Genomic DNA, 22238 nt, shown 5'->3' on the forward strand with positions numbered 1-22238 from the left:
AGGCTCCGAGCGGAAGTGACGTCAGCGCGCCATCGCCATCTTTTCCGGCGCTGGCTCCGCATGGTCAGTGCCATTTCGCCTTTATCGCGGTGGAGTCCGCCGTGGCTGTGGTGAGTTCCGCCTGCTTGGGGATCCCTGAGATAGTAGCGGGGGTGGTAAAGGAACGATTGGGCGCGGTCGCCCAGGAGCCTCTGGGATCCGCCTCGTTTCACTGTCTTCTCCAGGGGCTGTTGGTCCTCCCGGCGCGGCCAGTTGCGAGAGGCCGCAGGCTCAGTCCGTCCCGGTCAGGGGCCAGGTCGGGAAGTGTGTTTGTCCCGCCTCCGCGCGGTGTTTTCTGGAGTCTTTTCAACCGCTGTGCTCCCCTCTTCAAAAGCTTGGAAAGCAACCTTTGTGAATTTTTTTTTCTTTCCGAAAGTAAAAGGATTTCTGCGTTCCAGTCAGGTTGGCTGCGGCCCCGCATCCCCCAGCCTCAGGAACCTGGCGATTCCGGCCTGTTTCTGGTGAGCACCGGCAGAAAATTGGTTTCAAGAGGGCTCTGACTTCCATTTCTTTGCTAAAAAATGTATCGTCTGAGAAACTGGCATTGTGTTTATGTCCTTTACTTATTTTTGGCTCACTACTTTCGGATGGAAAAAAATATAGTCGTTTAGGGCGTGCCTATTTCTGCATGTAAATATGAACATGTGTAGACTGTAAGCCTTTAGTTTCTTATTTTTATTTTCCTGGACTTGATTTTTTGTTGTTGTTGTTACCAGCTACAAGACTTTCTACAAAAGAAAGGCAGGCCGGGCGTGCTGGCTCACGCCTGTAATCCCAGCACTTTGGGAGGTGGAGGCTGAGGTGAGACCAGCCTGGCCAACATGATGAAACCTTGTATTTTCAGTAAAAAATAACAAAAATTAGCCAGGGGTGGTGGCAGGCCCCTGTAATTCCGGCTCCTCGGGAGGCTGAGGCAGGAGAATTGCTTGAACCTGAGAGGCCGAGGTTGCAATGAGCCGAGATCTGCCACTGCACTCCAGCCTGGGCGACAAAAGCAAAACTCCGTCTCAAACAAAAGAAAGTAAGAAAGGCAGTAATACACAGCTGTTCTCTTCATCTGAAGTTTCTAGGCCTGTACTTCCCCCACAGAGCCTTAAAACAGGGCCCACAGGAAGAAAGGATGGAGGCTTTGGTTTGTTTTTTGAGACGGAGTCTTGCTCTCCCGCCCAGGCTGGAGTGCAGCGGAGCGATCTCAGCTCACTGCAACCTCCACCTCCTGGATTCAAGCGATTCTGTTGCCTCAGCCTCCGAGTAGCGGGGACTACCATGCCCAGCTATTTTTTTTTTTTTTTTTGTATTTTTAGTAGAGATGGGGTTTCACCATGCTGGCCAGGCTGGTTTCGAACTCCTAACCTTGTGATCCATCCCACAGCCTACAAAGAGCTGGAATTACAGGAGTGAGCCTGTAATTACAGGAGTGGCCACCAGGGTGGAGGCTTTATTATGCTGACTAAGTGTAGTTTTTACATTTTTTTTCCGAAAAATTTGATCCTAAGGAAAACTTGAACATCTAACACACCCAGTCTGGATTTTTTTTTTTTTTTTTGAGACAGTCTCGCTCTGCCACTCAGGCTGGAGTGCAGAGGTGCGATCTTGGCTCACTGCAACCTCTGCTTCCCAGGTTCAAGTAATTCTGCCTCTGTAGTGTCAGGCATGTCCATGTGAAGAGACTACCAAACAGGCTTTTAATCACCCTCGTGCAGGGGGACTGAGTTCGAAAAAGGAGTCAGAGCCGGGCGCGGTGGCTCAAGCCTGTAATCCCAGCACTTTGGGAGGCCAAGACGGGCGGATCACGAGGTCAGGAGATCGAAACCATCCTGGCTAACAGTGAAACCCCGTCTCTACTAAAAAATACAAAACTAGCCAGGCGAGGTGGTGGGCGCCTGTAGTCCCAGCTACTGGGGAGGCTGAGGCAGGAGAATGGCGTAAACCCGGGAGGCGGAGCTTGCAGTGAGCTGAGATCGGGCCACTGCACTCCAGCCCGGGTGACAGAGCGAGACTCCATCTCAAAAAAAAAAAAAAAAAAGAAGAAAAAGGAGTCAGCAAAGGGAGATAGGGGTGGGGCAGTCTTATAGGATTTGGGTAGGTAGTGGAAAATTACAGTTAAAGGGGGTTTTTCTCTTTACAGAGATCCCCTCAGGGGCGGGGATCACAAACTGCTCAGTGGGGAGCTCCTGAGCTTCATTCTCCAGGAGAAGAATGTTACAAGGTCAATTGATCAGTTAGGGTGGGGCAGGAACAAATCACAATGGTGGAATGGCCTCAGTTAACGTGGGAACTGGCTGTTTTCGCTTCTTGTGGTTCTTAGCTGCTTCAGGCCATCTGGATATATACGTGCAGGTCACAGGGGATATGATGACTTATCTTGGGCTCAGAGGCCTGACACCTAATAGCTGGGACACAGGCACACGCCGCCACACCCAGCTAATTTTTTTTTGTATTTTAGTAGAGACGAGGTTTCACCGTGTTGGCCAGGCTGGTCTCAAAATCCTGAACCAAGGCAATTCATCTGCCTCGGCCTCCCAAAGTGCTGAGATCGCAGGTGTGAGCCACTGTGCCCAAACACTTACTTTTTTAGCATTGTGCTTGTTTTCTTTCTCCTCAGGTAAATACATCTTATGGTGAACAATTTGAGTGTAAATTGAGCATAATTGCACACTTGATGTTGACCTTTAAATACTTGGTAAAGCATCTCCTAAAAAAAAGGCATTGTCATTCTGAAACCACAATACTAGTATTTCACTTAAATAAAAAATAATAATGTCATCTAATGTCTACTTTGCTTAATAACTAAAATTCTCTGCATTGATTCAACGTATGCTCTTGAATGTTTTTTGGTCTAAGATCCATTTAAAATGTATCCATTTTTACATTGCAAATTGTTAATGTTTTCAGTGTTTTTATCTAAAACAGTTATTATTGTATATTATATTGACTTTCGGAGAGTCACACTGTGGGGTATGATGAGATTTCTCTTCAAATAATCTCATCAATATTTTATTCTTTACTTCATAGTACCCCCCACCCTTCTCCTTTTTTCTCCTTTTTGCCTTTGTTAGATGCCCAGGCACACCACAGTACCAAGCATTATCAGTACCAGCTCACATGCCTTTCCTCATTTGGAAAGAGGACTAACTTCCTAGCTCGTTACAGACATCCCTTCTCCTTCCTCTCCACTTTTCTTTTGCGTGCCCACCCTGTCTAAAAAAAATCAAATGTTTAGCCAACCGGGATTAGTTTAGATTGTACAACCCAACCCTGGCCAATGGGGAAAGGGTAGCGGGGCAGGACTTGCATCAGGAATAAAGGCTCTCGTGCCCCTTTGTTCAGGTGTGCTCTCATGGCGACTGGCCAAGGAGGCACCCCTCTGCGCAGAAGTAAAATTGCTTTGCTAATAATTCTTTGTTCGAGTGTTCAACTTCCTTAGGATTTTGAGTGTTATTCCTAACAACACTCATTCTTTTAGAAAGTCATACAATCAGATATTTCTGATTGGATTCTCATGGTATGTGTAAATATTCCTTTATTTCATGCGATTTCCTACAAACTTGGAATTGGGTCCAGAGGAGAAGCTGACAACCATTGTTTGATAAGGTCTGACAGTATGTACTTCATGCTTTGGAAACGATAAAGTCTCAAATTACTCAGTTCCGCCTTAGTTACTTCATGTCCCATGATTAGTTGTTCATTCTCTATCATGTGCTAATGGCAAACCACAACCTGTTTCTCAAAAGAAAAACAGTTAATCTGCACAAGACGGCATGGATTGACTCTGGAATACCAGAGGGCTGTACTCTACATCTTCTGTTGGTGCATGCCAGAGCATTCCAATAAATAGGATGCTGTTTAACATGTACACTTTGAGTATCACTGGGTCTGCTTGATCAGGTGGACCAAGTGCTTGGGAAGCCTGCACTGCAGCCTGAAATTGCTCTTGTCTACAGTTGAAACTACTAGAATCCTTACAGGCAAGTCTGTGGGACGTTAAACAAGCACATGCAAATGTATATATTGCCTCCAAAATTCAAGAGGTCTACGGATGATAGTTCTATTGATAGTTCTATTTTTAGTTTTTTGAGAAACCTCCATCTTGAGTTTTTGTGTTTCTTTTGTTTTTGAGACAGAGTCTTGCTGGATCACCCAGGCTGGAGTGCAAGGACATAATCATGGCTCCTTGCTTCTTTTTAATGGTAGGCGGTATTAGGTGAAATAACTTGCAGTGACATCTTGCAGGGATGTCTTTACATGATCCAGACAAGGGAATATTTTTACCCACAGACATGGCGGCCCCAGAATCTCCCACCTCCTATTTTACAATTCAAAAAAAGTTTTTGATTCATAATAGATGTACATATTTTCTGAGTACATGTGATAATTTGATACATTTATATTATCAAATCAGGGTAAGTAGGATATCTGTCACCTTAAATATTTATCTTTATTGCAGGAACATCAAATTATTCTCTTAACTGTTTTGAAATGTACAGGAGATGAGTGTTAAATGTAGTCACCTTACTGATCTATTGAACACCAGTTCTTGTTTCTTCTACCTGTATATTTTACCCATGACTCAACCTCTCTTTTTTTTTTGGAGACAGAGTCTCACTGTTGCCCAATCTGGAATGCAGTGGCATGATCTCAGCTCACTGCAACCTCCGCCTCCTGGGTTCAAGTGATTCTTCTGCCTGGGACTACAGGCGCATGCCACCATGCCCAGCTAATTTTTGTATTTTCAGTAGAGACAGAGTTTCACCACGTTGGCCAGGCTGGTCTCGAACTCCTGACCTCAAGTGATTCACTTGCCTCGGGCTCCTAAAGTGCTGGGATTACAGGCATGATCCACTGTGCCTGACAGGTTTTGTGTGTGCATGTGTGTGCAGACAGGTCTTGCTGTGTTGCCCAGGCTGGTCTCGAATTTGTGGGCTCAAGTGATCCTCCCACCGCAGCCTCAGGTTTTGGGATTACAGGCATGATCCACCACACCTGAATATTGTTCTGTATAGTGGCTGTACTAATTTACATTCCCATCAACTGCATACAAGGATTATCTTTTCACCACATCCTCATCAGTACTTGTTATTCCCTGTCTTTATAAAAGCCATTCTGTGAGGTGAGATGATTTCTCATTGTAGTTATGTGTGATTTGTATTTCTCTGATGTTTAGCCATGTTGAGCATTTTTTCGTACACTTGTTGGCCATTTGTGTGTCTTTTTTATGAGAAACAACTCTTCTAACCTTTTGCCAATTTTTTGTTCGGATTTTTTTTTTTTTTTTTTTTGCTATCAAGTTGAGTTCCTTATATATTTTGATTACTAATCTTTGTCAGGTGAATAGTTTGTAAATATTTTCTCCCATACTGTAGGTTGTCTCTTCACTTTGTTGATTGTTTCTTTTGCTGTGGAGAAGTTTTTAGTTTGATGTAATCTCATGTTTATTTTTTCTCCTGTTGCTTGTGCTGTTGAGGTCTTACCTAAGAAATCTTTACCCAGACCGATGTCCTGGATTGTTTCCCCAGTTTCTTCCTCTAGTAGCATTATGGTTTCAGGTGTTACATATCTTTAATCTGTTTTGACTTTGTTTATGCTGAGAGATGACATCTAGTTCATTCTGCATATGGTTATTCAGTTTTCCCAGCAGCATTTATTGAAAAGACTGATTTTTCCCATTGTATGCTTTTGGTGCCTTTGTTGAAAAAGAGCTGTCTATAAATGTGTAGATTTATATTTAGGTTCTCTGTTTTCTTCCATAGATCTTATGTGTTTGTTTGTTTTTTTGTTTTTTGTTTTTTTTTTTGAGGCGGTGTCTCGCTCTGTCGCCCGGACTGGAGTGCAGTGGCCGGATCTCAGCTCACTGCAAGCTCCGCCTCCCGAGTTCACGCCATTCTCCTGCCTCAGCCTCCCGAGCAGCTGGGACTACAGGCGCCCGCCACCTCGCCCAGCTAGTTTTTTGTATTTTTAGTAGAGACGGGGTTTCACCGTGTTAGCCAGGATGGTCTCGATCTCCTGACCTCGTGATCCGCCCGTCTCGGCCTCCCAAAGTGCTGGGATTACAGGCTTGAGCCACCGCGCCCGGCCGTGTTTGTTTGTTTTTGAGACGAGTCTCCCTCTGTCGCCCAGGCTGGAGTGCAGTGGTGAGATCTCAGCTCACTGCAAGCTCCGCCTCCCGGGTTCACGCCATTCTCCTGCCTCAGCCTCCCAAGTAGCAGGGATTACAGGTGCCCGCCACCTCGCCTGGCTAATTTTTTTTTTGTATTTTTAGTAGAGACAGGCTTTCACTGTGTTAGCCAGGATGGTCTCAGTCTCCTGACCTCGTGATCCGCCCGTCTCAGCCTCCCAAAGTGCTGGAATTACAGGCTTGAGCCACCGTGCCCGGCCTATGTGTTTGTTTTTATGTCAGTACCATACTGATTGGGTTATGGTAGCTTTGTAGTATATTTTGAGATCAAGCAGTTGGATGCTTCCAGCTTTTATTTTTTTTCTTCTTTTTTTTTGAGACTGAGTCTCACTCTGTCTCCCAGGCTGAAGTGCAGTGGTGCGATCTCGGCTCACTGCAACCTCTGCCTCCCAGTTCAAGGAATTCTCCTGTCTCAGCCTACCTAGTAGCTGGAACTACAGGCACGCACCACCACCCTGGCTAATTTTTGTATTTTTAGTGGAGATGGGGTTTCATCATGTTGACCAGGCTGGTCTTGAACTCCTGACCTCATGATCCACCTGCCTCAGCCTCCCAAAGTGCTGGGATTACAGGTGTGAGCCACCACACCCGGTCACTCCAGCTGTGTTTTTTTGGTCAGTATTTCTTTGGCTGTTTAAAGTCTTTTGTGATTGCATATAAATTTTAGGATTTTTTTTCTATTTTTGTGACGAATTTCATTGGTATTTTGAGAAGGGTTGCTCTGAATTGTAAATTGCTTTGGGTAGTATTGTCATTTTAACAATATTCTTCTAATCCATGAGCATGGAATATCTTCCAGGTTTTTTTCTGTGTCCTCTACAGTTTGTTTCATCCGTGTTTTAGAGTTTTTCTTGCATAGCTCCTTCACATGTTTGGTTACTTTTTTTTCTTTTTCTTTGTTTTTCTTTTTTGAGATGGAGTCTTGCTCTGTCACTCAGGCTGAAGTACATGACTCAGTCTTGGCTCACCACAACCTCCGCCTCCTGGATTCAAGCGATTATTCTGCCTCAGCTTCCAGAGTAGTGGGGATTACAGGCACACATGCCTCCATGCCCGGAGAACTTTTGCATTTTTTTTTTTTTTTTTTTTTTTTTTGAGACGGAGTCTCGCTCTGTCACCCAGGCTGGAGTGCTGTGGCCGGATCTCAGCTCACTGCAAGCTCCGCCTCCCGGGTTCATGCCATTCTCCTGCCTCAGCCTCCCGAGTAGCTGGGACTACAGGCGCCGCCACCTCGCCCGGCTAGTTTTTTGTAGTTTTTAGTAGAGATGGGGTTTCACCGTGTTAGCCAGGATGGTCTCGATCTCCTGACCTCGTGATCCGCCCGCCTCGGCCTCCCAAAGTGCTGGGATTACAGGCTTGAGCCACCGCGCCCGGCCTGCATTTTTTTTTTTTTTGAAACGGAGTCTCATTGTTACCCAGGCTGGAGTGCAGTGGTGTAATCTCTACTCACTTCAAGCTCCGCCTCCCAGGTTCACGCCATTCTCCTGCCTCAGCCTCCTGAGTAGCTGGGCCTACAGGCGCCTGCCACCATGCCCGGCTAATTTTTTTGTATTTTTAGTAGAGATGGGGTTTCACCATGTTAGCCAGGATGGTCTTGATCTCCTGACCTTGTGATCTGCCTACCTCGGCCTCCCAAAGTGTTGGGATTACAGGCATGAGCCACTTGTGTTTTTTTTTAGTAGAGACGGAGTTTCACCATATTGGCCAAGCTGGTCTCAAACTCCTGACTTCAGGTAATCCACCCGCCTCAGCCTTCCAAAGTGCTAGAATTACAGGCGTGAGCCACCGCACCCGGCCTAGCCTGTAGTTTTGTTGTTGTGCTCTTGTCTGGTTTTGCTATCAGAATAATGCTCACTTTGTAGACCAAGTTTGGAAATATTCTCTTCTCTTCAATATTTTTTGCAGAGTTCGAGTAGTATTATTCTTTCAGTTTTCGGTAGGATTTAGCAGTGAAACCATCAGGTCTTGGGCTTTTCTTTCATGGGATTCATTTTGTTATGGCTTCAATCTTGTTATTGGTGTGTTGAGGTTTTCTGTTTCTTCGTGGTTCGATCTTGGTAGTTGTATGCGCCCAAGAATTTGTCCATTTCTTCCAGGCTTTTCAGTTTGTTGGCATATAGTTTTTCACAATAGTTTCTAATGATTGGTTGTATTTATGTGGTTTCTGTTCTGTTTTCTTTTTCATTTTTTATTTTATTTGGGTCATTTTTTCCCCTTAGTCTAGCCAAAGGTTGGTTGATTTTGTTTATCTTTTCAAGTAATCAACTTTGTTTTATTGATATTCTGTATTGTTTTTTATTCTCAATTTTGTTTATTTGGCTATGGTCTTTATCCTTTTGATCTAATTGTGAGTCTGGTTTGTTTTTGCTTTTCTAGTATCTTAGGGGGTATCATCCGGTTATTTTAAATCTTTCTACTTTTTGTATGTACGTGTTTATTGCTGTAAAATACTCCCTTAGTACTGCTTTTATCCCATAGATTTTGGTATGTTGTATTTTCACTTTCATTTGTTTTAGGAAATACTGTAATTTCCAAATTTCTGTGTGCTTTTGTCCCATGGATTTTGATATGTCAACATACCGAAACAATGTTCCGTTGTGTTGTTTTTTTTTTGAAGAGGTAGGGTCTCCTTATGTTGCCCAGGCTGGTCTCAAAGTCCTGGGTGCAAGCAGTCTTCCTGTGCCAGCCTCCCAAAGTGCTGGGATTATAGGCATGAGCCACCATTTTGAGACTGTGAATCAAGGTTCCTCTTGTTCATGATTTCTAGTTTTATTCCTTTGTGGTCAGAAAAGATGATATGATTTCTACATTTTTGAATTTGTTGAGACTTTTTTTGTGGCCTAAGATATGGTCTTTTCTGGAGAATATTCCATATGCTGAGAAAAGGAATAAATCTTCTGTAGCAGTAGGATAAAATGTCCTGTTTTAGTTAGGCCTTTCTGGTTTAGTGTATTGCTTAACTTCTTCTGTGTTTCTTTGTTGATTTTCTTTTTTTTTTTTTTTTTTTTTTTTTTTTTTGAGACGGAGTCTTGCTCTGTCGCCGGGGCTGGAGTGCAGTGGCCGGATCTCAGCTCACTGCAAGCTCCGCCTCCCGGGTTCACGCCATTCTCCTGCCTCAGCCTCCCGAGTAGCTGGACTACAGACGCCCGCCACCTCGCCCGGCTAGTTTTTTGTATTTTTTTTTTAGTAGAGCCGGGGTTTCACAGTGTTCGCCAGGATGGTCTCGATCTCCTGACCTCGTGATCCGCCCGTCTCGGCCTCCCAAAGTGCTGGGATTACAGGCTTGAGCCACCGCGCCCGGCCTCTTTGTTGATTTTCTAACTGGATGATCTGTCCATCACTGAGAGTGGGGTGTTAAAATCCCCTACCATTACTGTATTGCAGTGTGTATCTCCCTTTAGATTTATTAATATTTGCTTTATATACTTGGGTGCCCCAGTGTTGAGTGCATAAATATTGACAGTTTTTATATCCTCTTGCTGAATTGACCCCTTTATCATTACATAGTGACCTTCTTTTTTTTTGTATTTTTGAGACAGAGTCTTGCTCTGTCTCCCAGGCTGGAGTGCAGTGGTGTGATCTCAGCTCACTGCGATCTCTACCTCCTGAGTTCAAGCAATTCTCCTGCCTCAGCCTCCTGAGTAGCTGGTATTACAGGCATGCGCCACCACGCCCGGCTAATTTTTGTATTTTTAGTAGAGACGGGGTTTCACCATGTTGGCCAGGCTGGTCTTGAACTTCTGACATCGTGATATGCCTACCTCGGCGTCCCCAAAGTGCTGGGATTACAGGCGTGAGCCACTATGACCAGCTATAGTGACCTTTATCTCTTTTTGTTTTTGTTTGAGATGAAGTCTTGCTCTGTCACCCAGTCTGGAGTGCAGTGGTGCGATGTTGGCTCACTGCAACCTCCGCTTCCTGGGTTCAAACGATTCTCCTGCCTCAGCCTCCTGAGTAGCTGCGACTAAGGCATGTGCCACCATACTAGGCTAACTTTTTAAAAATTTTATTAGAGATGGGGTTTCACCACATTGGCCACGCTGGACTCTAACTTGTGACCTCAGGTGATTCGCCCGTCTAGGCCTCCCAAAGTGTTGGGATTTCAGGTGTGAGACAGTGCACCGCCCTGAATACTGTATTCTTAGATGTCAATTTTTTTTTTTTTTTGTTGAGACAGAGTCTCGCTCTGTTGCCCAGGCTGGAGTGCAGTGGCCAGATCTCAGCTCACTGCAAGCTCCGCCTCCCGGGTTCCCGCCATTCTCCTGCCTCAGCCTCCCGAGTAGCTGGGACTACAGGCGCCCACCACCTCGCCCGGCTAGTTTTTTTTGTATTTTTTTGTAGAGACGGGGTTTCACTGTGTTCGCCAGGATGGTCTCGATCTCCTGACCTCGTGATCCGTCCGTCTCGGCCTCCCAAAGTGCTGGGATTACAGGCTTGAGCCACTGCGCCCGGCCTGATGTCAATTTTGTTTTTCTTCCAGCACTTTGAAAATTTCATCCCATAGGCAGGCAAGGTGGCCCATGCCTGTAATTCCAGCACTTTGTGAGGCTGAGGCGGGTGGATTGCTTGAACTCAGGACTTTGAGACTAGCCTGGGCACCTTGGTTGTAGAAAGTAAAGTAGAGGTTTTTCTTTAAAGACTTTTTTTTTTTTTTTCCGTCTAATGAGGAATAAATAACTTTTTTTAGAAGCAAAATGTATTCAAAGACCTGTGTTAACATTCTTAAATATCTGCTAGCTGTAATAAAGAAATCAATGTACTTTATGTTCTTCGCTCCCACAGTTTAGCCTAAATATTTGCCCTGGCATGCTTATACTGGTCCAAGCAAGCATTGGTCATAGCCTGTTCCTCTTCCTTATTTGAAGGGTGTTTACCCTTCTCAGCATTCCACAAGTTACTTCTTCCTTTTTTCTCCTGTGCCTTTGCCTCTTTTAAAAAGTTCTAAGTTGCTAGCCAGTCAGAACAAATACAAAATGTGAGGTCCCTTTCCAGCCAATGGAAACTGGACACAGCAGTAGGGTGGATGTGTCAGGTTATAAATGACCCTGTCTCCTTTGTTCGGTGTACTCTCATGGCAGAACTGCTGGGGAGTGTGCCCTTTCTGCAGAAAATATAAAAATGGCCTTGCTAAATAAATTAAATTTATGTTCACGTGCTATTTCTTTCCACACCGGGAAACAAGCATTTCAAACATGGTGAAACCCCATCTCTACAAAAAAATAGAAAAATTAGCCAGGCATGGTGGTGCACGTTTGTAGTACCAGTTACTTGGGAGGCTGATGAGTATGGCTTGAGCCTAGGAGATAAAGGCTGCACTGAGCCATGTTTGTGCCATGGTACTCCATCCTGGGCAGTGGAGTGAGACCGTCTCACAAAAAAAGAAAGAAAGAAAATGTCATCCTCCTCCCTTCTGGCCTGTGTGGTTTCCATTGAGAAATCCTGTTGCCAGACCAGTTAGAGTCCTTTATATGTTATTTGCTTTTTTTCTCTTACTGCTTTTAAGGTCCTTTCTTTGTCCTTGACCTTTGAGAGTCTGATTATTGTATGCTTTGTAGTAGTCATATTTGGGTTGAATCTGTTTGGTGTCGTCTTACCTTCCTGTACCTGGATATTTATATTTTTCTCAATTTTTGGAATCTTTGGTTATTCTTTAATAAGCTTTCAAAGCTTACCCTTGCACTTGCTGCATTCCCTCTTGAACACCAGTGATTCCTAGGTTTGGTCTTTCAAGGTAACTTTCTGTATCTTGCAGACAGTCTTAGTTCCTTTTCATTCTTCTCCTCTGGCTATATTTTCAAATAGCCTTTCTTCAAGCTCAGTGACTCTTTCCTCTGATCCGTTTGCTATTGAGAGCCTCTACTGTGAATTTTTTTTTTTTTTGAGGCGGTGTCTCGCTCTGTCGCCCGGTCTGGAGTGCAGTGGCCGGATCTCAGCTCACTGCAAGCTCCGCCTCCCGGGTTCCCGCCATTCTCCTGCCTCAGCCTCCCGAGTAGCTGGGACTACAGGCGCCCACCACCTCGCCCGGCTAGTTTTTTTTGTATTTTTTTGTAGAGACGGGGTTTCACTGTGTTCGCCAGGATGGTCTCGATCTCCTGACCTCGTGATCCGTCCGTCTCGGCCTCCCAAAGTGCTGGGATTACAGGCTTGAGCCACTGCGCCCGGCCTGATGTCAATTTTGTTTTTCTTCCAGCACTTTGAAAATTTCATCCCATAGGCAGGCAAGGTGGCCCATGCCTGTAATTCCAGCACTTTGTGAGGCTGAGGCGGGTGGATTGCTTGAACTCAGGACTTTGAGACTAGCCTGGGCACCTTGGTTGTAGAAAGTAAAGTAGAGGTTTTTCTTTAAAGACTTTTTTTTTTTTTTTCCGTCTAATGAGGAATAAATAACTTTTTTTAGAAGCAAAATGTATTCAAAGACCTGTGTTAACATTCTTAAATATCTGCTAGCTGTAATAAAGAAATCAATGTACTTTATGTTCTTCGCTCCCACAGTTTAGCCTAAATATTTGCCCTGGCATGCTTATACTGGTCCAAGCAAGCATTGGTCATAGCCTGTTCCTCTTCCTTATTTGAAGGGTGTTTACCCTTCTCAGCATTCCACAAGTTACTTCTTCCTTTTTTCTCCTGTGCCTTTGCCTCTTTTAAAAAGTTCTAAGTTGCTAGCCAGTCAGAACAAATACAAAATGTGAGGTCCCTTTCCAGCCAATGGAAACTGGACACAGCAGTAGGGTGGATGTGTCAGGTTATAAATGACCCTGTCTCCTTTGTTCGGTGTACTCTCATGGCAGAACTGCTGGGGAGTGTGCCCTTTCTGCAGAAAATATAAAAATGGCCTTGCTAAATAAATTAAATTTATGTTCACGTGCTATTTCTTTCCACACCGGGAAACAAGCATTTCAAACATGGTGAAACCCCATCTCTACAAAAAAATAGAAAAATTAGCCAGGCATGGTGGTGCACGTTTGTAGTACCAGTTACTTGGGAGGCTGATGAGTATGGCTTGAGCCTAGGAGATAAAGGCTGCACTGAGCCATGTTTGTGCCATGGTACTCCATCCTGGGCAGTGGAGTGAGACCGTCTCACAAAAAAAGAAAGAAAGAAAATGTCATCCTCCTCCCTTCTGGCCTGTGTGGTTTCCATTGAGAAATCCTGTTGCCAGACCAGTTAGAGTCCTTTATATGTTATTTGCTTTTTTTCTCTTACTGCTTTTAAGGTCCTTTCTTTGTCCTTGACCTTTGAGAGTCTGATTATTGTATGCTTTGTAGTAGTCATATTTGGGTTGAATCTGTTTGGTGTCGTCTTACCTTCCTGTACCTGGATATTTATATTTTTCTCAATTTTTGGAATCTTTGGTTATTTCTTTAATAAGCTTTCAAAGCTTACCCTTGCACTTGCTGCATTCCCTCTTGAACACCAGTGATTCCTAGGTTTGGTCTTTCAAGGTAACTTTCTGTATCTTGCAGACAGTCTTAGTTCCTTTTCATTCTTCTCCTCTGGCTATATTTTCAAATAGCCTTTCTTCAAGCTCAGTGACTCTTTCCTCTGATCCGTTTGCTATTGAGAGCCTCTACTGTGAATTTTTTTTTTTTTTTTTTTTTTGAGGCGGTGTCTCGCTCTGTCGCCCGGTCTGGAGTGCAGTGGCCGGATCTCAGCTCACTGCAAGCTCCGCCTCCCGGGTTCACGCCATTCTCCTGCCTCAGCCTCCCGAGTAGCTGGGACCACAGGCGCCCGCCACCTCGCCCGGCTAGTTTTTTGTATTTTTAGTAGAGACGGGGTTTCACCGTGTTAGCCAGGATGGTCTCGATCTCCTGACCTTGTGATCCGCCCGTCTCGGCCTCCCAAAGTGCTGGGATTACAGGCTTGAGCCACCGCGCCCGGCCAATTCTACTGTGAATTTTTTTGAGTATTTCTCAGTTACAAGATTGCTCTTTTTTGTTGTTGTTAATATAAAGTTTTTTCTGACACATTTCTGAGTTGCTCTTCTGTGTTATCTTGGAGATCACTGTATTTCCTTAAAAGTGCTATTTTGAATTCTTAGGGAACTCACGTATTGTCATTTCATTAGGTTCAGTCACTGGTAATTTTTTTGTCCATTTTGGGAGGTCATGGTTCCCATTTGCTGTTTCTTGTGGATGTACATTTGTGTCTGCATTGAAGGATTATTTATTACAGTCTTTGTCTGGCTTGTGGTTTTTATTGGATATGTTTTCTTTACCTGTTTGTTTTTTTGTTGTTTTGTTTTTGTTTTTGCTTTGTTTTTTTTGTTTTGTTTTGTTTTGTTTTGGAGACAAGGTCTCTCTGTCACCCAGGCTGGAGTGCAGTGGTATGATCATGGCTTACTGGAGCCTCTGCCTCCTAGGCTGAAGCAGTCCTCTCCCGAGTAGGTGAGGTGCACGCCACCACACCTGGCTACTTTTTGTACTTTTTAGTAGAGACGGGTTTTCATCCTGTTGCCCAGGCTGTTCTTGAACTCCTGAGCTTAAGCGATCTGCCTGTCTCAGCCTCCCAAAGTGATTTTCTTTCTTTAAAATTTCCCTAGGTCACTGCCTCCTTTTCAGCACTAGATGGAATCAAGCCCACGTTTGCCTCTGCTCTAGCAAACTATCAAGAATACTGTCCATCCAGAATGAGGGAGTCCTAAAGGGCATATTCCAGCACTGTGGACAGGCTGGCTGTGTGTTCATGCCCAGGGACCTGTGTAGAATACCCCTACAGTATGGTGCCCCTGAACAGCCACTCTGATTTGACTTCTCCTTTGGCCGAGATATAAAACAGAGTTTCCAGGGCTGGGGATGGTAGTCTTGCCTCCCCTCTTTGTCCCTGGATGTCGTCAGGGATGTTTCTCCCTTCAGACACTTGTGTGATGCTTCCTGTGGGTTGAGACAGGGAGGGACTGATCTTTTACCAGGGAACCCAGGATGGTGGAGAAGGCAGTTGTCCACCTTGATCTCATTTTTTTTCCAGTGTAGAAACTGTGAATTGGTAGAAATTTTCCATGTTCTTGGAAATTTGATTCTCTTAACGTCTCCTTGGAGTTTTTTCACTTCTTTGTAGCCCCAGAAACTGCCTAATTTTTATATTTGAGATCAGGGACATTGCTAGTGATAATTTTCCCAATGTGTATTTGGTTTTGGTTTTCTGTAAGGGGACTGAAACCAGCTTGCTTCTGTACTACATTTTGGAACCATTAATGCTGCATGCTTCTAATAAAGCTGTCTAAGGTATTTTCAGGCAGGGCACAATGGTTCATGCGTGTAATCCTAACGATGGGAGGCTGACGTGGGAGAATTGTTTGAGACTAGCCTGGGCAACATAGTGAAACCTCAGGTCTATAGTTAAAAAAAATAATAATAATAATAAAATAAAATAATTTGTAAAAATTAGCCAGGTGTGGTAGTATGTGCCTGTAGTCCCACATGCTTGAGAGGCTGAGGCAGGAGGATTGCTTGAGCCTGGGAATATGAGGTTGCAGTGAGCTATGATCACCACCACTCTAATCCAGCCTGGGTGACAGAGTAAGATCCTGTCTCTAATTTTTAAAAATGTGTTTTCTACTTCCTATTCATTGGATATGATCAGTATAGTGGTGTCAACATAGTGTACCAGTGTGGTGTTTCATTGAATGTCATTTTCTCTGGAGACTAAGTTAGACAGAGACCTGGAGAACTGACACATGCTGGGGCAATGCTGTGAAGATACACTGTTGGGCCTGCCAGGTGAAAGGTAACTGAGTCTTGTTTTTTTCAAATTGGTATGGAGAAGAGACATTAGCTATGTCAGTGCCTGCATACCAAGTGACAGAAATTATGTTGATTTATCTAGTAAAGACATTACATTTTGAAAAATGGCTAAGTTCATGATTTATGAATGATTTTGGTGTGGTAATTGAGTGAGAGATTATGATTCTCCACTGGGATAAGTCTAGTTTTTGGCTACTGTAGTTCAGACTTTTTTACGTGGATAGAGCAGTATTCAAGTGCAGAGATTGGCACACTATGGCCCATGGGCCATGTCTGTCCCTCTGCGTGTTTTTTATATATAAAGTTTAATCAGAGCACAACCGTGTTTGTTTGTTTACATTTTCTATGGTGTTTTCCATGCTACAACATTAGAGTTGAGTAGCTGCAACAGAGACCATGTGGCCCCTAATGCCTAACATATATTTTGTGGCTCCTTCGAGTAGGATTTGTTAACTGCTTATCTAATTCATTTCTGGGGACACCACGATCGGTTAGCCACCACCACAGACCTCTGTAGGTCAGGGCATTCTGATTACTGGTACATTTCCACTGTCCTTGATAGTTGATTTTCTCACCTTGTCTTTGGTGACTAAATACTACTGTCTTGATTTCTGCTATTCTGGGTCACCCCTTCATCTCGATTGAAAGCAGGGAACTCGGCCTGGCACGGTGGCTCACGCCTGAAATCTCAGCACTTCAGGAGACCTAGGCGGGCAGATCACCTGAGGCCAGGAGTTCCAGACCATCCTGGCCAACATGGTTAAACCCTGTCTCTACTAAAAATACAAAAAATAAAATAAAATAAAATTAGCCGAGTGTTGTGGCAGGCACCTGTAATCCCAGCTACTTGGGAGGCTTAGGCAGGAGAATCACTTGAACCCAGGAGGCAGAGGTTGCAGTGAGCCTAAACTGCGTCATTGCATTCCAACCTAGGCAACAAAAGCAAAACTCAACAAACAAAACAAAACACAACACAACACAACAGGGAACTCATCTCACTGATGGTATTCTTTGCAGTCATACTTGTCCTATGAAGGAGAATACCAACAGGGCTTTTCAAGAATTACGATACTCCTCCCACTACTCTCAATAACCTTTGTGAAGAGAGTGTCTTCTGCTCTGTCAGCAAAGGGTGGGGGAGTGGGCTATACAGATGACACATAGTAAATCCAGTGCAACACTCCTGTCTCTCTAGGATTCTCTTCTTCACATTATGCCAGGGAGGCTCCGGCATATGAGCCTCATTAATTATAACAATTTCAGCCCTGAGAACATAAGAAATAGCTTTATTTCAGGGGTGTCCTAAAGAAGCTCTCTGATTTTTTTTTTTTTTGGACGGAATCTTGATCTGTTGCCCAGCCTGGAATGCAGTGGCACGATCTCGGCCCACTGCAGACTCCGCTTCCTGAGTAAAAGTGATTCTCCTGCCTCAGCCTCCTGAGTGGTTGGGACTACAGGCACCTGCCACCACGCCTGGCTAATTTTTGTATTGCTTGAACCAGGGTGGGCAGCGGCAAAGGTTGCAGTGAGCTAAGATTGTGCCACTACACTCCAGCCTGGGTGACAGAGCAAAAATCTGTCTCAAAAAAAAAAAAGAGAGAGAGAGATGTAATACTACCCATGATATTAAAAAAGCTACAAAAGACAATATTCAAACTATTGACAATATTGTTTAAAAAAAAATGATCTTGGCAAGGCGTGGTGGCTCACGCCTGTAATCCCAGCACTTTGGGAGGCTGAGGTGGGCGGATCACTTGATGTCAGGGGTTCAAGACCAGCCTGGCCAATGTGGTGAAATCCTGTCTGTATAAAAATACAAAAAAAAAATTAGCCAGACCTGATGGTGGGTGCCTGTAATCCCAGCTGCTCGGGAGGCTGAGGCAGGAGAATCACTTGAACCTGGGAGGTCGAGGTTGCAGTGAGCTGAGACCGTGCCATTGTACTCCAGCCTGGGTGACAGAGTGAGACTCTGTCTCAAAAGAAAACCAAAAAACAAAATAATGATCTCTCTTTGCACTTGCATTATTTCCTATTTGGATACACGTTTTAATGGTTTTTATTTAATTTTTTTCGAGACAGAGTCTCACTTTATCGCCTAGGCTGGGAGTACAGTGGCACAATCATGACTCACTGCAGCCTCAACCTCCCTGGGCTCAGGTGATTCTCCCACCTCAGTCTCCCAAAATTCTGGGATTACAGGCATGAACCACTGCGCCCAGTCTTTAATGGTTTTAAATGTGTATTTAAGTTTGAATAGTGGGTATTTGGTCAGAGATAACCAGTCTCCTCAGGGCACAAAAAGATGAGATATATGAAATTTGAGCTCTTTTAAAGTAGTTTCACTACTCTCTTTAGAAATATAGTTATTTTTTCTTGGTTATGTTTGTCGTTTCCTTCATAAGCCTCTTCCATTGATGTATCTTTCCCTCTGTACAGGACCTGTTCAAACTCAGTCTGTCTCTTGACTGGAGGAGGAGGAGGAAAAGTTGAGCACATTGCCAACTGGAGTTCTCCAAGGTGAGTGTGAAGAACATTCCTAGTCAATGATAAGTTCAGTATGTTGGGAAGCATAATGAAGATATATTTAAAAGATGTACTTTGTCACAGAACATGGGATCATTGGACTTGGAAGTTTTAGGTATCTTCAACTTTCCATATTTCTCCTTTTCATCTAACCCAGACTTCCATGTGATTTTGCAAATGATCTGCTCTTATATCTTTTTGCTTATGACTTTTTTTTTTTTTTTTTTTTTTTGAGACAGAGTCTCACTCTGTCGCCCAGGCTGGAGTGCAGTGGCCGGATCTCAGCTCACTGCAAGCTCCACCTCCTGGGTTTACACCACTCTCCTGCCTCAGCCTCCCGAGTAGCTGGGACTACAGGCGCCCGCCACCTCGCCCGGCTAGTTTTTTTGTATTTTTTTTAGTAGAGACGGGGTTTCACCGTGTTAGCCAGGATGGTCTCGATCTCCTGACCTCATGATCCGCCCGTCTCGGCCTCCCAAGGTGCCGGGATTACAGGCTTGAGCCACCGCACCCGGCCTGCTTATGTTAACGTGTGCTTTTTATCCAGATCATTTCTACTTTCCTTCCCTAATAATACTATTTCTGTTCATTATCTCATTTAATTTCTATAGAATAAATTGTTTAAAAAGTTACTAAATTGCCGGGCGTGGTGGCTCATGCCTGTAATCCCAGCACTTTGGGAGGCTGAGGCGGGTGGATCTTTTGAGGTCAGGAGTTCGAGACCAGCGTGGCCAACATGTAGAAACCCCATCTCTACTAAAATTACAAAGTTAGCCAAATGTGGTAGCACATGCCTGTAATCCCAGCTACTTGGGAGGCTGAGGCAGGAGAATCGCTCGAGCCCAGGAGGCGGAGGTTGCAGTGAGCCGAGATCGCGCCACTGCACTCCAGCACTCCAGTCAGGGTGACAGAGTGAGACTCTGTCTCAAAAAAAAAAAAAAAGAAATTACTAGGTTTAGACCCCAAGTCCTTATGATTGCCAAATATTAGTCATGGATAAACTGTTCAAATCTATGTTTGTTTAATTTTTTTGAGTGTGCTGAATATGAAAAACACAAATGAGCTTTATAATTCTGACTTATTTAACCTACCGTTTTGTTCTCAGACCCTATTTTTTTTCTTTTTTTCTGTTTTACTTCAGAATGGCAAGTTAAAACCAAAGTGTCAGCACTTCAACAACATTTTTTTTGGCTTAAAACATCAAACGGCATACAAATGGTAAGATTAAGATTTCTTATTTACCACACTCAAAAAAGATTGGGAATTCAGTTATAAAGAATCAGCAAAAATGAGAGATACTTGAGAGAGGTAACATTTACTCAAGCAGGAGGAATGTCTCTAGAGCAAGGGTCCCCACTGGCACTGTTTCTATTAGAGTTAGGAACTGGGCTGCACAGCAGGAGGTGAGCGGCAGGTGAACAAAACTTCATCTGTACGTATAGCCATTCCCCATCACTCGTATTACTGCCTGTCTTATTACTCCGCCTGTCAGATCAGTAGCAGCATTCGATTCTCATAGAAGCGCAAACCTTACTGTGAAGCACCCATGTGAGGGTTCTAGATTGTGTGCTCCTTATGAGCCTGATGATCTGTCACAGTCTCCCGCCACCTAGATGGGACTGTCTAGTTGCAGGAAAACAAGTTCAGGTCTCCTGCTGATCCTACTTTATGGTGAGTTGTATAATTATTTCACTATATGTTACAATGTAATAATAATAATAGAAATAAAGTCACAGTAAATGTAATGTTCTTGAATCATGCTGAAACCGTCCCTGTCCCACCCTCATTCCACCCCTGTTTGTGGAAAAATTGTCATCTATGAAATTGGTCCCTGGTACCAAAAAGGTTGGGGACCTCTGCTGTAGAGGGATACTCTAAATATAATGAATTTGGGGATACCCTAATTCTATCTTAAAACTTGGTGCTTCAGCATTCTCACAAGTACAGATTATCACATATGGAGCTAGATAGATAATAAAAACAATTTCATGAAAATATATAGGAAATATTTCAAGGTTCTTAGAGCAAATGGCACAGGGTTCTTGCAGGTTTTCTTCATTCAACTTGTAAAAAATCCATGGGGCAGCTACTGTATTCATGTAATGAAAATGGCAAAAATTATAATAATAATGTGTCTGATTTCAGATGGGTAAGATCTATTGATAAGTCTGAAAAATCCTTTAATCATCATTCATCCCTTTATTAACAGGCAGAAATCCACAATGGAGAGGAACTCTGTGACTTTATGGAAAATGGAGAACTCTTCAGTGAACACTCATGCCTTAATGCACACATGGGAACTGAAAATACAGGGGACACTTATGACTGTGATGAGTATGGAGAAAACTTTCCCATGTTACACAACAGTGCCCCTACTGGAGAGACACTTTCTGTGTTGAATCAGTGCAGAAAAGCCTTCAGCCTGCCACCAAATGTTCACCAGAGGACGTGGATAGGAGACAAATCCTTTGAATACAGTGACTGTGAGGAAGCCTTTGTTGATCAGTCACATCTTCAGGCAAATAGGATAACTCACAATGGAGAAACACTCTATGAACAGAAGCAATGTGGGAGAGCTTTTACTTACTCCACAAGCCATGCTGTGTCTGTTAAAATGCATACTGTAGAAAAACCCTACGAATGTAAGGAATGTGGAAAATTCTTTAGATATTCTTCATATCTTAATAGTCACATGCGAACCCATACTGGGGAGAAGCCCTATGAATGTAAGGAATGTGGGAAATGCTTCACTGTTTCTTCACACCTAGTTGAACATGTAAGAATTCATACTGGAGAGAAACCTTATCAATGTAAGGAATGTGGAAGAGCCTTCGCTGGGCGCTCAGGCCTTACTAAACATGTACGAATACACACTGGAGAGAAGCCCTATGAATGTAACGAATGTGGGAAAGCCTACAATAGGTTTTATCTACTAACTGAACATTTTAAAACTCACACAGAGGAGAAGCCCTTTGAATGTAAGGTATGTGGAAAATCCTTCAGAAGCTCTTCATGCCTTAAGAATCACTTTAGAATTCACACTGGAATAAAACCCTATAAATGTAAGGAGTGTGGGAAAGCATTCACTGTTTCCTCAAGCTTACATAATCATGTAAAAATCCATACTGGAGAGAAGCCCTATGAATGTAAGGACTGTGGGAAAGCCTTTGCTACATCTTCACAACTCATCGAACACATAAGAACTCACACTGGAGAGAAACCGTATATATGTAAGGAATGTGGGAAAACCTTCCGTGCTTCTTCACACCTACAGAAACATGTTAGAATTCACACTGGAGAGAAACCCTATATATGTAACGAATGTGGGAAAGCCTACAATAGATTTTATTTACTTACTAAACATTTAAAAACACACTGAATGAAAAACTCTGAATGTAAGGAATTTGGAAATCTTTTAGGAATTTCTCATACCATAATTACCACACTTGAATTCACACTGAAGAGAAATCTTATTGGTACGAAGAATGTGGGGAGGCCTTCAGTTATCCCCATTCACTTTGAAGACATGAAAGAACTTGTACTCTCTGTGTCCCCCATAAATTTTAGGAATGTTAGGGCGCCATTGGATTTTTTTTTTTTTTTTTTTTTTTTTGAGACAGAGTTTTGCTCTTGTGATCATCCAGGCTGGAATGCAATGGCATGATCACGGTTCACTGCAACCTCTGCCTCCTGGGTTCAGGCGATTCTCCTGCCTCAGTCTTTGAGTAGCTTGGATAACAGGCGCCCTCCACCACGCCCAG

The 22238-nt window shown here is 43.7% G+C and overlaps 1 protein-coding gene across 4 annotated transcripts; it reads left to right on the forward strand.

Moving 5' to 3' along the window:
- Positions 1-14: 14 nt before the first annotated feature.
- On the forward strand, positions 15-22172 carry ZNF121 (zinc finger protein 121). 4 transcript variants are annotated; one of them, XM_033197166.1, is made up of 5 exons: positions 45-110; positions 416-500; positions 18391-18471; positions 19619-19695; positions 20687-22172. In XM_033197166.1, the coding sequence occupies exons 4-5, from the start codon at positions 19693-19695 to the stop codon at positions 21854-21856; spliced, it is 1173 nt and encodes a 390-aa protein (XP_033053057.1). In that variant the 5' UTR covers positions 45-110; positions 416-500; positions 18391-18471; positions 19619-19692; the 3' UTR covers positions 21857-22172. The 4 variants fall into 4 exon arrangements, with proteins under 4 accessions (XP_033053059.1, XP_033053055.1, XP_033053057.1 ...); XM_033197167.1 differs by having other exon boundaries at positions 50-110; positions 438-500; XM_033197164.1 differs by lacking the exon at positions 416-500 and having other exon boundaries at positions 17-110.
- The last annotated feature ends 66 nt before the right edge of the window (positions 22173-22238 follow it).

The sequence above is a fragment of the Trachypithecus francoisi genome, unplaced genomic scaffold, assembly GCF_009764315.1.
Source record: "Trachypithecus francoisi isolate TF-2019V2 unplaced genomic scaffold, Tfra_2.0 Lachesis_group5, whole genome shotgun sequence".
In the NCBI taxonomy this organism is placed as follows: Eukaryota; Metazoa; Chordata; class Mammalia; order Primates; family Cercopithecidae; genus Trachypithecus; species Trachypithecus francoisi.